The sequence below is a fragment of the Silurus meridionalis genome, chromosome 2 (assembly GCF_014805685.1).
Source record: "Silurus meridionalis isolate SWU-2019-XX chromosome 2, ASM1480568v1, whole genome shotgun sequence".
Classification (NCBI taxonomy): Eukaryota; Metazoa; Chordata; class Actinopteri; order Siluriformes; family Siluridae; genus Silurus; species Silurus meridionalis.
In genome coordinates this window covers 10,256,869-10,273,089 of record NC_060885.1, presented here as the reverse complement: position 1 = coordinate 10,273,089, position 16,221 = coordinate 10,256,869, and the positions used below count along the sequence as shown (strand labels likewise).

Sequence of the window (16,221 nt, the reverse complement as noted above, 5' to 3'; positions counted from 1 at the left end):
CTGCGCTTCCATCACTGGCTTCCAGTAGCTGCAATTATCAGATTCAAAACACTGATGCTTGCCTACAAGGCCAAAAATGGACCAGCACCATCTTACCTCAGAGACCTCATCACACCTCACACTGCACCACGCTGTCTGAGATCCTCCAGCACTGCTCGACTGGTACCACCTTCTCTCAAATTGAGAGGTAAGTATACTTCAAGGCTCTTCTCTGTTCTGGCACCGAGGTGGTGGAATGAACTTCTCCTAGATGTCTGGATGTATCTTTAAGCGACAGTTGAAGACCTTCCTTTTCCTGAAACACTTAAACTAGCACTTTTCAAGTTTGCTTTGTAAAAAGCAAGAGATGTAGTCTGATTTATCTTAAGTTTGTAATCTAGCATACCAGTTTAGATTTATTCATTGCTAGAGCCTCAAAGCACTTTCTTACTTTGCTCTGGACGAGGGCCATGGTATAACTGGGATAATCCACACCTAGGTGTGCGTTACTCTATTATCAAGCACTCCACTTCATGTCGGGTGGAGATTCTTCTCCGCGTCTTGCATTTGAATCACTTCCCGCACACCTAGCACACTTATCCCTACCACAGAGCTGATAGGTCAGAAGGCGTTCAGTCATTTTCATTAACAGCAGCTCCACAGTTGTGATAACTGACAGCAGGTTTAATATACAGGTTTAAACCGATTAAAGGATGACACATTGTTCATTAAACTAAATCATACCAGGAAAAAAAACCCAAAAAACATGGCTTGTTCCATTCAGATGACATTTACATTTATTTAATTGGTCGATACCCTTATCCAGGGCGACTTACAATTTATCAATCTCATTTATACAACTGAACAGTTAAGGGCCTGGCTCAAGGGCCCAAAAGTGGCAGCTTGGCAACACTGGGATTTGAACTCATGACCTTTCTATCAGAAGCCCAACAATTTAAAAACCTACCACTTCCCCTAAATAGTGAAATAGTCAAACACCGACACTGAGTTCACAAGTTAATTTAATGAGATTTATGAATGTAATTAATAGCAAAATTTGAATTCGGGGAAAAAGAAAACAAATGCAAAATGTGCATTTTCATATGTTTTCAAATCAAAACTGTCATGAAAAAAGGTTTAACTTATAAATAATTTTACTGAAATAAAAAAATTTCTTAAATGGGGAAAAAAGAACTAAAATACCAATTAAACATTTGACAGTGAAATTGTAAATGCAATGTATTGTCAATGCAGAGTGAATTAACTTCTGTAGCACTGAATCAAGAGAGCTGCATTTTATTGTTGATGAGTTAAAAATGAGAAAGATTAGTGAAACTATATTTATTTCAACATAAAGCCTTGCAATCCCAACCTTAACAAACATCAAACACCTTAAGCACTAAATTACCACTTCCTCAAACTAGGAGAAATCTTATCCCTGACCTGGGATCGGCAATTCACTGTTCCATTCTCCTGCATATCATACCTGCTTTCGGACCTACAGATTTTTCTATTGTTACAGGCACAAGAGGGAGAAAACCCTAACACTATACATACTCTAGTGAGAACTGTGGGGTTACACTTGTGCTCTCACTAAAGGATCTCAAAAAGTTTCCAAAATTAAAAATACTCTAATAAAGCACAAAAAGTCCACAAAAAGTCCACCACCGCATTCACCTCCACCTCATTATCACAAAGCTCTCATGTTGTATGTTGAACGGGTTTTCCCACCACCTCATCTGCATTATTTTTCAGTTCCTCGATTTACAATTCTCTTTGAAACCTGAACTTGACACACCGAGCGAAAAATATTCAGCATGTACAAAAACCCTTGTTACAGGGATATCCTCATTCTTTTACTCTCTGTAGAGCTACACATGCTTCTGAGATACTAGGGATCCTGTCACCCTCTGCTTTCGGGACTTGCTTGTTACTTCCTGACACCTACATCTGGATGGAGTTCTCTTCAATAAGAAACCACTCACTGCAGCTCAGGATGGCTCCACATAAACAGCCTAAAGATCTATGAGCTGTGGAGAGTTATACTGGAGAACAATGAAGATGGATTTGGACAGTAATTAATATAAACAGTTTGATACAATGGTTTAGGGCTGCAATTGGCATAAACGATTTTGCATTCAAGTGTCCAGTGATCAGCTGATAACCTCAACAATGATCAAGCTATAATGAATGGCTGTTCGGTGTCCCCAGAGAAGGATGAGTTTCCTTTGAGTCGGGTTCCTTTTGAGGTTTCTTCCTCATACCACCTCAGGGAGTTTCTCCTTGCCACCGTCACCATTAGTTTCTGCATTAAGGATCCTATCTTTCAGTTGTTACTCCTACGCATTTATGTTCTATGGGGAACGGGGATTTTCTTCTCGTCCAACTAAACTTTGGAATTCTCTCCCCCATTAAGATCAGGCAAGCGGAACCTTTTAGTGTTTTTAAATCGGCTCTTTAAACCTTTTTTCTTTTTCAAAAAAGCTTTTATGTGATTCGTTTTTAAGATTTATGTTTGATGTTTAAATTTTTTTTCTCCTTTCCATGAGATGTAACTTTTAAAAGCATTATATAGAATAAAGATTTGTATAATTAATCGTTTTTTTTCCTCTATAAAGATGCTTTGTGACGATATTTAAGGTTATAAGCACTGTACACACAAAGTAAATAGCTGTGGCTGCACACAATAAAATGAAAAAAAGCACATGCAAATTATTGCAAGTAATGTTTGGACATGACGAATAAAAAAAGAAAAGTACGTACGACACAAATGTGTCGATTCACCTTGTACAAATCGTTACATTTTATTTATTACTGAATGACGTCCCACTTTTTAACTTCACCTCACCAACAATAATATATATGTTAGGTTATTAGATCAAACGTGCAGTACACATATGAATCAATAGAGGCTGTAACTATAGAAACAGTAACAAACTTTAAGGATGGATTCGGACTGTAATTATTATCGACAGTTTATTACAATGGCTCAGGACCACAGGTTGTCTTTACTTGTCTATCACTGCACACCATAACAACTGTAATGAATGGACATTCGTTGCCACCCAGATGAGGATGGCTTCTCTTTTGAGTCTGGTTCCTCTCATGGTTTTGAGTCGGTATTAACTAATGATAACTGCTTTATCTCTGTACAGCTGCTCTGAGAAAATGTCCATTGTTAAAAGCGCTATACAAATAAAAGTAATTGTAATAATAATAGAACTATAGTCCAGTGCACAACCTACATTTAATGTTAGTCCAAACTACTGTCCAAGCCGTCATACTTAATACCGAATGAACTTTCATTCACATCAGTCCTCTGCTTCTGAATTCTGTTAAAACCTTGTATTACTGTTTGTTTGTTGAGAAAAAACTACAGTCTAGCTACATTTCTTTTTCTAACATTAATAATGTCATAATATCCAGAGCATATTGCAATACACTAGGGAGGATATCCTGCAATGTAACTGTAGCACTCACCTTCTCGTCTGTCGTTTCGAAGGACCCGGACTTTCTCGATTTTCCCGAGCAAGGCCCCGTCTTCGGCTGAATAAACAAACGGAGAAGCAGAGTTCATTTAAAGGTGGCGAATGCAAAAACAGGCATTTATGCTCGGGAAACAGGATGCGCCTGTCCTTTGTGTCAATTGGCTAATCGGGTCATGTTGTGACAGAACACAGGAAATGGCTAACCCTAACCTCAAATCAAGTTGTGTCCTTGTGTGTGAAAGGAAGAAAATAAGGTGCATCTGCTAAAGGGACCGACGGAATATGGATATATTTGTGTGTGTGTGTGTGTGTGTGTGTGTGTGTGTGTGTGTGTGTGTGTGTATAGAAGACTGGTGACTTACTGTTGTCGCTGTAATCGTCCACAAGGATAATTTCTTTGATTAGATGGGAAGGACTCTTCTTTAGAACACTGCGGTGAGAGGAGAGAGAGGTTCAAGACTGAAACAGGTTCTCATGCATTAGAGCTTTACATTGTGTACTTTAATCAAGTGGTGACGCTAAACGTCATCAGCGGGGGGCAAGCTGGAAATAATGAGGGGGGCTCTGCAGTGTTGCACTCTATGTGTGTTGAGTGTTTGCTAATGTTATGTCATTTGCACACAGTAGATAAGAGAGTACAGAAAGGGCTGCATGAGGAGCTCCTAGGCTGAAAGCTGACCTGACTACAGTGCGCAATAAAGCGGAGCGAGCTTCATTATGGAACGTGATCACCACACTGGATGCCGGCAGGTCCGTCCTCCACTGCTTATGGCGACAGCTGTGAGAGAGAAAGAAAGAGAGAGACAATAAATAAATATACATATATATATATATATATAAACTACACTAGGACTTTCAATTAATCCATCAATATTTTACCCCACATATGAGCAGAAATCATTAGGAATGGCATTGTGTTCTTAAGGTCATTCAGCTCACAGCAATTTATTCAAATTACATAATTTCTGTTTATTTCAAGCGAGACTGCTCTAAACAAAACATTAAATGCATACTCGTTTTACTGAATGACTTCAGAATCCGTGACAAATGAAAATGTCGAAACGCCCGTGCCGGTCTGAAGCCACACGGAGCAGGAAACTGCTAGAGTGCTAGATTAAATCAGAGCATTATATTGAGCTCTGTTTGAGGTATGAGCATTAATCTGTGTTTCGTTTGTAACCAACTGATGGAAATGAGAACTCTGCTATTCAACTCAGGGCCTTTCCTTGGACTTTTAAATCGGACGCTCTGTGGGAACACAATCGGTCATCCATTCAAAACCACTTTTCTAATAATGTGCAGGTCTCTACAGGAGCCCTCATGGAGTGCTGCTGATTGTGGCACCAAGATATTAGCAGCAGATCCTTTAAGCAATGCATGCCAGGACCCAAGATTTCCCAGCAGAATATTACCCAGAGCATCACACAGCTTCTACCAGCTTGCTTTCTTCCCAAAGTGCAACCTGGTGCCATCTCTTGCACTGGTAAGACCCGTCCATCTACATCAGGGGTCTTCAACTAAAATTGCTTGGGGTCTAGTAAATAAACCCTCCTCGCCAGCTGAGGTCCGGACAATTATATACATAAAAACATGAATGGATGCTTTTTGCCAGACTAAATAAATGAGTGTACACAACATTTTTATTAAACACATTATAAATTAATAAATAAAAGGAAAAATAAGATAAAATAAAAAACTAAAGTGATTTTGTTTTTGCTGAACTGAGATTACAAATCATAAATGATGAACGCAAACAACAACAACAAAAAAAAACAACACAGAAATCTCATATCACATTTTAACCTTTACACTTATTGTCTCTACACAACTAAATGTATCTAATGTTTAACATTGCTCTTTTCTATGCTTAAAGTTGCATTGGTAAAATATAATCAGCAATATCATTCAGAAACACAAACAGGCAAAAATAAAGTGGCAGTGCTGGGAAAAAAAAAGCAAGAAACCCTTTATCTGTTCATTTGTACAGTTCCTTTAAGTCCATAAACATGTAAATAACCTCAAATGAAAGTGAAATAAAATCGTCAGGCTGAACTGAATTAAACCTAAAGATTGAAGCGTCTCGAAAAACTCGGTTTCAGCATCAACTTTCATTATTTTTTACAATTTCACAGTTTTTTTAATTACTGAAAGTTTCATGTTTGTGCATTGCTCACTGCACGCCTTCACTGCACACACAACTGCACGTCTGATCGTAGCAACAGTGAGCATAGTAACTGTAGTAGTGTCTCTACTGCTCTACTGAGCTGACCTTGATGTGCCTGATAGAAATTGTATTTTATGAGAAAATAGCGTTTGGCATATACTTATTTCAATATGTGAAAAGGCTTCACGGTCCGGCTGGACGCATCTTGCGGTCCGGATTCGGAACGCAGTCCAGTTGGCGACCCCTGATCTACATCATGTAAAAGCAAATGTGATTTATCACCTCAGGCCACCTACTTCAGTTGCTCCATGGTCCTGCTTCATGGTCTGATTCACTCCTTGTCCTGACCTCAGACACTGTTCACTGCATACCAGGAACCCCCCAATAGACATGCCACTTTAAGATGCTCTGACCCAGTCATTTGGCCCCACAGATCTTTATCCTTGTCCATTTTATCTGCTCCCAATCTTGAAGAACTGGCTGTTCACTTGCACTTAATATATCCCAATCCTTTGGCATTTCAAGGTATGGAAAATTAGTCTTTATCAAAGCAACAATTTATACTACACCGCAGAATTCTACCAACTTTAATTACGTTATAATTGTAAAGTTAGGATAGGCTCATTACTGAATTTAAATAGGGAATGTTTGAAGAATAAAAAACACACTTTTACATTATGATCCTAATCTGCTTTTAATCTTACAATAATTACTCCTAAAACAGAAAATCAGAATGATGTTATACTTGTGTTATTGATATGTAATGAATGTAAAAAAAAAAAAAAAAACATTTGTATAATTTGATCTTTTTTAATAGAGCTGCCTCTTGAAATTTGGTTTAGTTGTGAATGTGATTTGGTAGTGTGTTTTAAAGCTATAGTTTTCTTCGAGTCATTTTAGTTCTACAGCTTTGGGAAAATTATTTGTATCTGTTAAATAAATAAAATGTGTAACATCATTGGAATCGACAAAGTAAATTGAAAACACGATGTCCGTAACATGCTGTGTTCTGCCTTAAGCAATTCAAGCTGAGGTCTTGGATGTGGGGTTCAGTCAGTTCACTTTAGGAAAGTTGGACATTTCCAAAAGAGGTCAGTCCTTGTGTAAAAACAAATAAACTAATGTGCTTCATGTTTTATAATTATATGACTTGGTTGACCGGATCTCTAAGAGAGCGTAGGCCTGCTGTGTGCACCAGTGTAGCCTTGCTGTAGCCTGCTTTTTCTGTGGACCAAAATTCTCCTTCTGATTGCAGCTGTGCAGATTGTATTATTAAAAAAAAACAAAAATAAATGAATCACATAGGACTCAATATCAGATTATTGTCTTCAATTTACATTTACTTTTGTACACAATAAGCATGGAACAAAGAAATTCCCACCTATAAATAAAATAGGTATCTGCTAAAAAAATAAAATAAAATAAAAATCTTAATCGTTTCAATAATCATTCAACTAACAAAACTACTGATAAAGCGACAGTATAAAGAAAAAACTACTACTATCCAAAGTATACTAATTACCACAGTTGCTGCTGTAACTGACATTATCTACTACAGCAACAGCTACTACTACTAATACTATGACAAAAATGCCAATATTTTACTATAATTACTAAAACTTTGTGTACAACTACAATTAATATTACTAGAACTGACAACAACTGACAACTACTACTCCAATAATTCCAACTACTACTTTGACAAAACTACATTAATTACACTAACAATTAATATCACTACAACTAAGCCCATACTGTAACTACTACTCCAGCAACCATAAACACATCTAAAGAATGACAAAACTTCAAGAATTTCCACTTCAAGAATTATTACTAGAGCAACATCTATAGCCTCAAATTCTACAACTATTACAGCTGTTTAACAATTAATACCACTATTACATCAACAACTCTTCCCCAAATACTACAACGGTGACAAAACAACTACAAATTTAGCTAAAAGATAATACCAACAGAGCAACAACTACAATCACAAATACTACAACTGCGACAAAAAACTACTACTGTTTCACTAACTCGATTCAAAAAATTTTGAAATTTTGTTCAAAGTGTCCACAATATTTTGTGTAAGCAACAATGTTATTCAGCACCGCCTGAATCCTCCTGGGCATGGAATTCACCACAGCTGCACAGGTTGTTGCTGGGATCCTCTTCTATTCACAGACATCACAGAGCTGCACAGAGAGTCTTTGCCATGAGGTGCCATGTTGAACATCCAGTGGTCATTATGAGAGAATTGTACTCAAAGCACCACATTTTAACTGCTTTTATACAAGATACATAAATTTGTATGGTCCTGTCAAACAGACAAAAACATGAACATGATGAATAGGACATGCGGCTTTGCATGGTTACACGACGTACAGCTATCACATAGCGTGTACTCACTTTTGTTGCCAGATATTTTGACAAATGGCTGTAAGTTATAGAGACAATTCTATCAATCTGGCTATGAATACTGTAGGTGAAAGTTGTATCTATCAATAAAGAGAGAAAATTCATCTGTCTGTATAACAATAATTCTTACAATTGCACTTCTGCAAGAACAGCAAGACAAAACAACAAGGTCCATTGCACTCCATTGTGTGTGTGTGTTTTCATTGTCCTCTGTTATAATATTTACTTGAAATTAGTTTCGGCATCTCTTTCCAGTCCTGGACATTGCACACTTGGACACGCAGGTTAGAAGTGGATGCATGTGGAGATAATCCTCTAGTTGTATTTTAGTTACAGTAATAGGTGAGGAAGCATAAGCTCTTCTTTGTATGGCTGCCTGTGGTAGAGATCCGGAGTGTGGCAGAATGACTCATCAGAGATGTCCGTGAGATCAGAATTACTCCGTACATCAGCGCTCGTACACACGCACGGTGCCATGCATTGCAAAGTTTAACCTCAGACCCAAATTAAGGTCGTTTAGCAACCTGATCTCATGCAAAATTCAAAATTCACAATGTCGGACATGAGAATGCAGAGTATTCGTTTGCACGACCTTGCTGGATTCTCTGACCTGAATGTGGATTCTGTAACTACTAGGGCTGCAACAACTATCGATAATAATCGCTAATGAAATTCGTCCTCAACGAATAAAGTTATCGTTTAGTTGGGCCAGTTACGGGTGAGCGTGATAGCAAGATCACACATCACGTGCGAAATGGCGAAGAGTACAGGTCAACCGGCAGCAGGAAATAACTAACCTGCAAGTTAAGCAAACCGGAGCATTATGTGGGATGGAAGTACCACAGTGATGCACAAGCACATGAAAAGGAAACACAATTTTGTCAGGGATGAAGGTGAAACATCAACACGGTAAGTAAAAACTCTATCATCCTCATCATGTGGAAATGGTACAATAAAATGCTTTTGTGTAAACCGTTCGCTAACTTCGGGAAAGTCGCACTGGATCTGTTCTGCCGCGACTCGAGAGCATCAGGTTGTGCAATCAGCTCGCTACCGACATTGTGAAGGATTTAACAAACACTAAATCTAAAAGCTGGTGCAGCCCTAGATCCTACAACAGATATATTTATTCCACACACAAACACCTAACACTGTTCCTATTGCAATTACATCTTAAGAGCAGTGCACACTTTAAATACTGTATCACTGTACAGATTCGAAGATGAGCATTTTGGAGGTAAAGGATTAATATCATCTTTTTAAATACATAAAAAAAACCTGAATAATTTAGGCTGTCCACATTCCCTAGCTCCAACAAAAGCAAAAATGCTTTATGTCCACAGTCCAATAATCAGGGTGCATTTCTGTTGAATTAAATGTGCAGTGTTGCTCGTGTCCCAGACTTAAACCATGACTCCTTGGAGAAATCAGCCATAATTCCAAAAATATCCACCTAAAAAAATAAATAAATAAAAATCACACTCAGAGGTACATTCTCAACGGAATAAAGACCATACGCTCTCGGTCCTCGCTTGCCCTTTAAATACAGTGCTTTCATAACAGAGGGCAAACATTATGCGTCCTTCTCACCCCGGTAAACACCTGCACATCCAAATACATCCAGTGCTTATTAATAACACACCACAATAAAATCTCCTTTGTGTGAAAGCACAAGAAATTCTTAAAATATCTACTTAGGTCGTTCTCTGCCTCGGCCCAGACGCTCCTGTTCTGACCCCAACTCATCAGTTTGAGGGTGTAATCGATGATTTGCATTTGCATAGACAAAATGTTTCTAGAATGAAGCTCTATCCGAATTTCATATGCCACTTCCGCTGCACAATAATAGATAACAGGTGTATTAGATTATCATTGGAATTATGTTTGATTTAACTGCTGTAAATACTGAACAGCAGGTCAGAGGAAGGCAAAATGCGGAAGTGTGGAGGAGACATGAATGCACTTCGTCAGCAAATGAGTAATGTAGATTTGTCTCCTAAAAACAGCAGTCAATCGCAAACTTACGATGGCGATGCGCACCGATGACCTCGACGCAACTTGAAAATATCGCAAGTGGAGACATGATCTAGACTTCCCAAGAGTCTTAAAGAATGGGCATCAGTATGGAGTAGTATACAGTAATTTGTTAATGACTGATTAAATTACAGTACATCATTTAGCAAAACAGAGCAGTACAGTAATATATCTTTACAGTATGTGCGCATGTGGCAGCGGGCCTTGTTGATTTAATGTCACTTGCTGAACCCTGAGTTGGCAAGAATGCCTGTATATCATGGGTAAAAATGCATAGGCGAGAGGGTGGTTTTTTTACCCTCAAATCGGAGTCAAAACACTTAGTCGAATACAGCAGTATACAACCTTTATTCAAATCACACGATAGTGTCGTGAGCCCTGATGAAAGCCGACAGATTATTTCCCAACAACTGAATAATATTTATACGCCAAAATAATTGACGCAGATTGAGCAGATGGCAGTTTTAAGTGTTAGTAAATACAAGCAAAGAACCAAGAACCAGAACCTGCAACAAGGAGACAAGAACAACAACCTGTAAACAAATGCTAATTAACGGAGAACTATTTCCTCAACAGCCAGCTGATTAGCGCACAACCACAAAAAAAGCAGACCAGAAGTGTTGGAAAACTCAGCGACTGTTTTAAAGTGCTGACACTGGAGACTCCTTACAGAACACTATTATTAGTCTTATGTAATGTGTGCATCATACAGCTCTAACTATAGAAACCTGCTATTTAAATTAAACCCAGCACTATTGTCAGAGCTGCTGCTATACAAAAGGGAAAAAAAAGCGAAAAAGAAAAATACGTCTGTAGGGGAAAATAATGCCTCCATGCTAAAATAAATGCACAACAGCACTTTTATGCTACATGATTTGTGCGTTTTGTGACGCGCCCGTCTGTATGACTCAGAAAAACTAGCCTGTTATTTAGGCCATTTCCCGGCGCCGCTAAAATGAATAGTATAGAACGTTCTGAGAATTATGCCTTCGTTTTATTTCCAATTTGAGCCTTGTCCCAAATTCCTTTTGCTGTCTTTGTCTATTCAGCTGCACAATGAGCCGTTTCTGTCTCCTCCCGACTCCTGCATCGCAAAGTAACTATATCAGGCAGTGATCTCGAAACTCTTTCATCAGGTTATCACGCCAGTCCATTAAATACGGACTGCAATTTTTTTCCTCCTACAGAACTCAACGATGATTATATAAAAAAACATGGAGTGCACTTATAAGACTAGAACAGGGAAGAGAGAGGGGGAAAAAAAAACCCCATTAAGCAGATTCAAGTGAAGTAAAAATCTACAGTTAATTAAAACAGTTCTACAGAAGTAATCGAGTGATAAGTCGGTAAAAGAACAAAAACTCTGTGGGCAGTGTGAGAATGTGGAAAGAAACGTACAAAGTCTGTTTACTAATGCATGGGGATGATGGACAAAGGCTTCAAAACATTGCATATCAGTAAAATAATCAGCCTTCCTGTTTTATTTAAGGAAAGTCCATTAAAAATAAAAGCTAATTGACTCCACAATAAACATGTCAGATAAAAACAAACCATTAATCGAATGACGATCTTTTCTGGCGCTTATGATAAACCCCACTGATCTAATTCCCCTCTGGTCTAATCAGCGAACTGTACTGCATCCAGATATCCTCATGAAGCACAACATGGCACGAGTTCAGACTACCTCCGAGCTCGCATGCTGTGCAACCACGCATGCCAGAACTGCAGGGAAAACTTTCCGCCACTTCTCGGTGCCCACTCAGTATACGCTCTGACAGCTCGGAGCAGATCTTTAGCAGAACTCGAGCAAACTCCATGCAGAATGGAGCAAAAAAAACATAAGCTTGTTTGGATTAAACATGTATTTTAGATTATTTTTTACTTACATTACTAGTGTATACTCTAAAAAGTTGAGGGCTTCAGTTCTTGGACACAAGTTGAAAAACGTGATGTTGGTTCATCTGAATGGGTGGGGCTCATTTCCCTCCCATGCTGTCATGCATCTTAGTGCTGGTCTATCGGACACATAACGGTCTAATCACTGGAAATCAATGTAGTTTTAGAACTATAAAGAAAGGGGTCAGAGCAGAGATTTGGTTTAAATCCCCATTCGAACATGATTATAGGAAAAAGAACAAGTTTGCTTTTGTCTCTCTTTAAAGTTGGTCTTGTTTTCCTGAATCCATCCCGCAATCATATGAGTACCAAAAGGTTTAGCCATTTCTTTCCTATTTTAATAATATGGGTTTCCCAATTCCCACCTCTTCTATCTGCTGGGAAGTGTACTTCAACCTGATAGCATGCATTGAGTTTCGTAATTGCCCACCAAACCCATTCCATAAATAGCCTCAATTTAAATTCATGTGTATAAACTTTAATCAAATGAGAAAAACAACTCTTTTTATATAGACAAAAGTACAGTTTTATATGGACAAAAGAAAAGGTAGTCCCTGAGTTACGATAGAGACGCATCACAACGACCCAATCTTAACTTAAAGTTAAGACATGGCCTAGCCTACCCAGGAGTCTTAACAATGGTGATCAGTATGGGATTGTACATTGTAATTTGTTAATAATTCTACAAGTGACAGAGCAATTTACAATTTTTATTGTAACTTTACAGTATATATGTACGTGGCAACAGGCGCATGCAGGAGCGTCGGTTCGCAAGTGGAGAGCGGAAAAAATTAAACTTTATTGACTGCTGGTGAAACTAAGGCACAAGGTGGGGGAATGCGCACATGCTATCAGCGTACCAATGTGTCGTACGGAGAAAATAATGTTTTTATTTTTTCCTATCGCTATCCTCATCGTAAGATCGAGAAAAGATCGACTGTCAAACCATCGTAACTCGGGGACTACCTGTATTGGGAAACCTGATATTTCTAGCTTTATGTGACTCTTTCCAAAACTGTTACCACAGAATTGGAGGCACACAAGTCTAGAGGATGTCTTTGGATGTGGTAGAAATAAATGTATTCTCTTCACTTGAACTAAGAGACCCAAACCTGTTCCAGCATGGAAATTGTCCCTGAACATAAAGCCAGCTCCATGAAGATACGGTTAACATGGGTTGGAGTGGAAAATTTTTTGAGTGGCCTGCTAAAAAGCTCTGATCTTAAACCTACTGAACACCTTCGGGGGTGACTGCCCCCCAGGCCTCCTCACCCCACATCAGTACATGACTTTACTAACGCCCTGCTTGAACAAACATCTCCACAAGCACACAAAATCTAAATCATCCCAGAAGAGTGGAGGTTAAGTAAATATATTGGACACACTGTCTATATAGAACTCTAAATATAGTGTATCTTGTGGTTTTCTTGGAGGAGAATGACCTCTGTACAGCTTTTCTTTCTGTATAATTTATTGCAGTAGATTTTATTCCATTTGCTTTTCAATATCTTTTCATGACAAATGATCCGAGGTTCACATGAAGCAGCTCGCATATTCAGCTTAAAGAGAAATAAGTCCGAAATAGTTGTAGTCACATCCTTTATCAAGACATCTTCAATGAATTTCAGTGAATCATTGAAGGACTCATCATCATTTAAGATTTCCTGTAGACCACAGCAAGCCTTTCCTCACCATTTAAACCAAAAAAACAATAAAATAGCGAGCAACATGGCAAGAACTAATTGTGATACTCAGCCAAAGGAACAGCTTGCTTTCACATATGCTGTGGTGTACATTAGAGATTCACGGCTTCAAGGTGGATCTGCTTTCACAGTTGAAAGGTGGAAGTACTAAAAAATTCCCTTAGAAGGGAGACGAAACAGAGTATGAGACCTGAAATACAGTGCTCACTAGTCCGGAGTAAACATTTACTTCAGCTTTGTGCTTCATGTTGACTTTAGCCCATAATTCCATGACTAATGTTTTTGCAGAGACATGCTGACGGACTGCCCGGATACGCCGAAGCTACAACAGACTGCAGGACGAGTTGAACTTGTGGAAAATCAATAACTGGACAGCTTTTGAAAGCACTAAAAACTCTGGGCTTAAAAAGAGCAAACATGATAGGCAGAAGTTCAGGAGATGAGCAGATGGTTACTTTAACGGCTGTTTTTCCAGCTCCTCCACTTTGCTCGATTTCTACATTAGTGACTTATGATTCTCTGCTCGGTCCAAATAGCAAATTAGTCAGGCCTGAAAAAAAGCTGCTCTATAAAAAGTCTGGCTGACTGTGTGAAATGCATTCTATAAGATCCAAGACAACTTGTGACATGGATTTTCCTCCAGACAATAAATTACAGGCAGAAAATGTTATACATATTGTCTAGTCTTCATATCTGTTGTATGATCATGCTTATGTGTGAAATGTACTAGGGATCAGGGGCTTTTTCTCTGACTCGAGTACCTGCATGTCAGCAGTAAATCAGACAGGTCCTCTGTGTGCTCTGCAGCTTTACATGCTGAAGCACACACTGATATAAGCAGACTGTGTGTCTTGCCTGCCAAGCAGAGGCCTTCTGGAACTCGGGACATGTTGAGGACAGCAGTCTGCACTGGTATTACAACAGATAAACACCTAAATCCTTCTGTAGCTCACTGCCCTGCAACTTTACCCTTTCAAATCACTGTACTTCTTTATCAGAAGGTCAGAGGGTTCAAGCCCGCCTTTCTACATCTGACTGCTCTTGAGCAAGGACATTAATTCTCTTTGCTTCATATATACAATGATCAGGCATAAATTTTGACCACCTGCCTAATATTGCATTGGTACCCCTTTTGCTGCCAAAACAGTCCTGATCTGTCGAACATTAACAGCATTAACTTCTTCAGCAATTTGAGCTCGTCTCTTGGATCGAAAGGTGGTACCCACGTGCATCAGTGAGCCTCGGCCCCCCATGACCCTGTCGCCGGTTTATCACTGTTCCTTCCTTGGGCCACTTTTTATAAATACTGACCACTGCAGACCAGAAACAACAATGAGGACAAAATGTTCACTTGCTGCCCCACCCAACTTGATGTGTCCCACCCATTATCAGGTACCATAATTAAGATATAATCAGCGTTATTATATGTGGTTGATGAACACAAATATCCATAAGCACACTCCAAAATCTAGTGGAACATCTTCCTAGAATAGTGGAGGGAATTATAAGAGCTAATTGGGACTTGGAATGCAATGCTCAAAAATCACATACTATACTTATGACCAGGTGACTCAAGAAAGAAAAAAAGATTGATCGATAGATCGATCGATTGTATACGAAAATTTCACTGTGCTATAATATACAAGGATTCTTCCTCATGGAATATCTTCAGGAAGAAAGGTGTTCTCTAGTACAGTTCCAGATAGTTCTAGAACAGTTTGCTTGCTAGAAGCCTGGAGTGGCCCAGTGTCTTTCTAATACACTTTTTTAATTAACATACAGATGGGCAATCAAAATAATAATCGTATGAAAGTTGATTACAAATAGAATAGAATATAAAATTGCCTTTTTTGTCACATATACATTGCACAGTGAAATTCTTACTGCACATATCGCAGCTTGCTTGGAAGCTGGGGTCAGAGCGCATGGTCAGCCATGATAAGAGAGGGTTAAGGGCCTTGCTCAAGGGCCCAAGAGTGGCAGCTTGGAGATACCAGGGCTTGAACCCCTGGCCATCTAATCAGTAACCCAGCACCTTAAACAAAAGTTAGCTCCAGAGGTGGTAGCTCAGTGGTTAAGGTTACATCGGACTTTGGATCAGAGGGTTACAGGTTAAAATCCCACATCCACCAAGCTTCGAGCAAGGCCCTTAACCCCCGCCTGCTCAGTTGTCAAGTCGCTCTAGATAAGTTGTAAATGTAAACAAATGGCAAGATTGTAAAAAAAATATCCATTACAAATAGATGGACCTAAAAGCAAGAGAGCAACCTAAGCAACAGGCTATGTTGGAAGTACAGGGTTAATACTATAAACACAAGCATTAAACATTTTCTTTCACTGAAGCAGTTTATAAACCTAAAAAAACACATTTATTATTCTAATGATCTTTTTTAATACCCAAATTACACCCAGTATTAGCCGTTGTAAATTTCCACCAAGTATGTAGAGCAGGATATGTACTATTATAGCATGACAGTTTGTCAAGGGGTGTGTGTGTGTGTGTGTGTGTGTGTGTGTGTGTGTGTGTGTGTGTGTGTGT

General features: G+C 38.8%; 1 protein-coding gene across 2 annotated transcripts in view; it reads right to left on the bottom strand.

The window, feature by feature from the left end:
• galnt2 (UDP-N-acetyl-alpha-D-galactosamine:polypeptide N-acetylgalactosaminyltransferase 2) overlaps positions 1–16,221 on the bottom strand; it is a 115,854-nt gene that overhangs the window by 32,695 nt on the left and 66,938 nt on the right. For both annotated transcript variants that reach the window (XM_046872403.1, XM_046872412.1), the window contains exons 4-6: positions 4,147–4,245; positions 3,830–3,897; positions 3,460–3,525 (exon numbers count right to left, since the gene is read on the bottom strand). In XM_046872403.1, the coding sequence (XP_046728359.1) occupies positions 3,460–3,525; positions 3,830–3,897; positions 4,147–4,245 (233 nt within the window). The remainder of the gene's footprint in view (positions 1–3,459; positions 3,526–3,829; positions 3,898–4,146; positions 4,246–16,221) is intronic.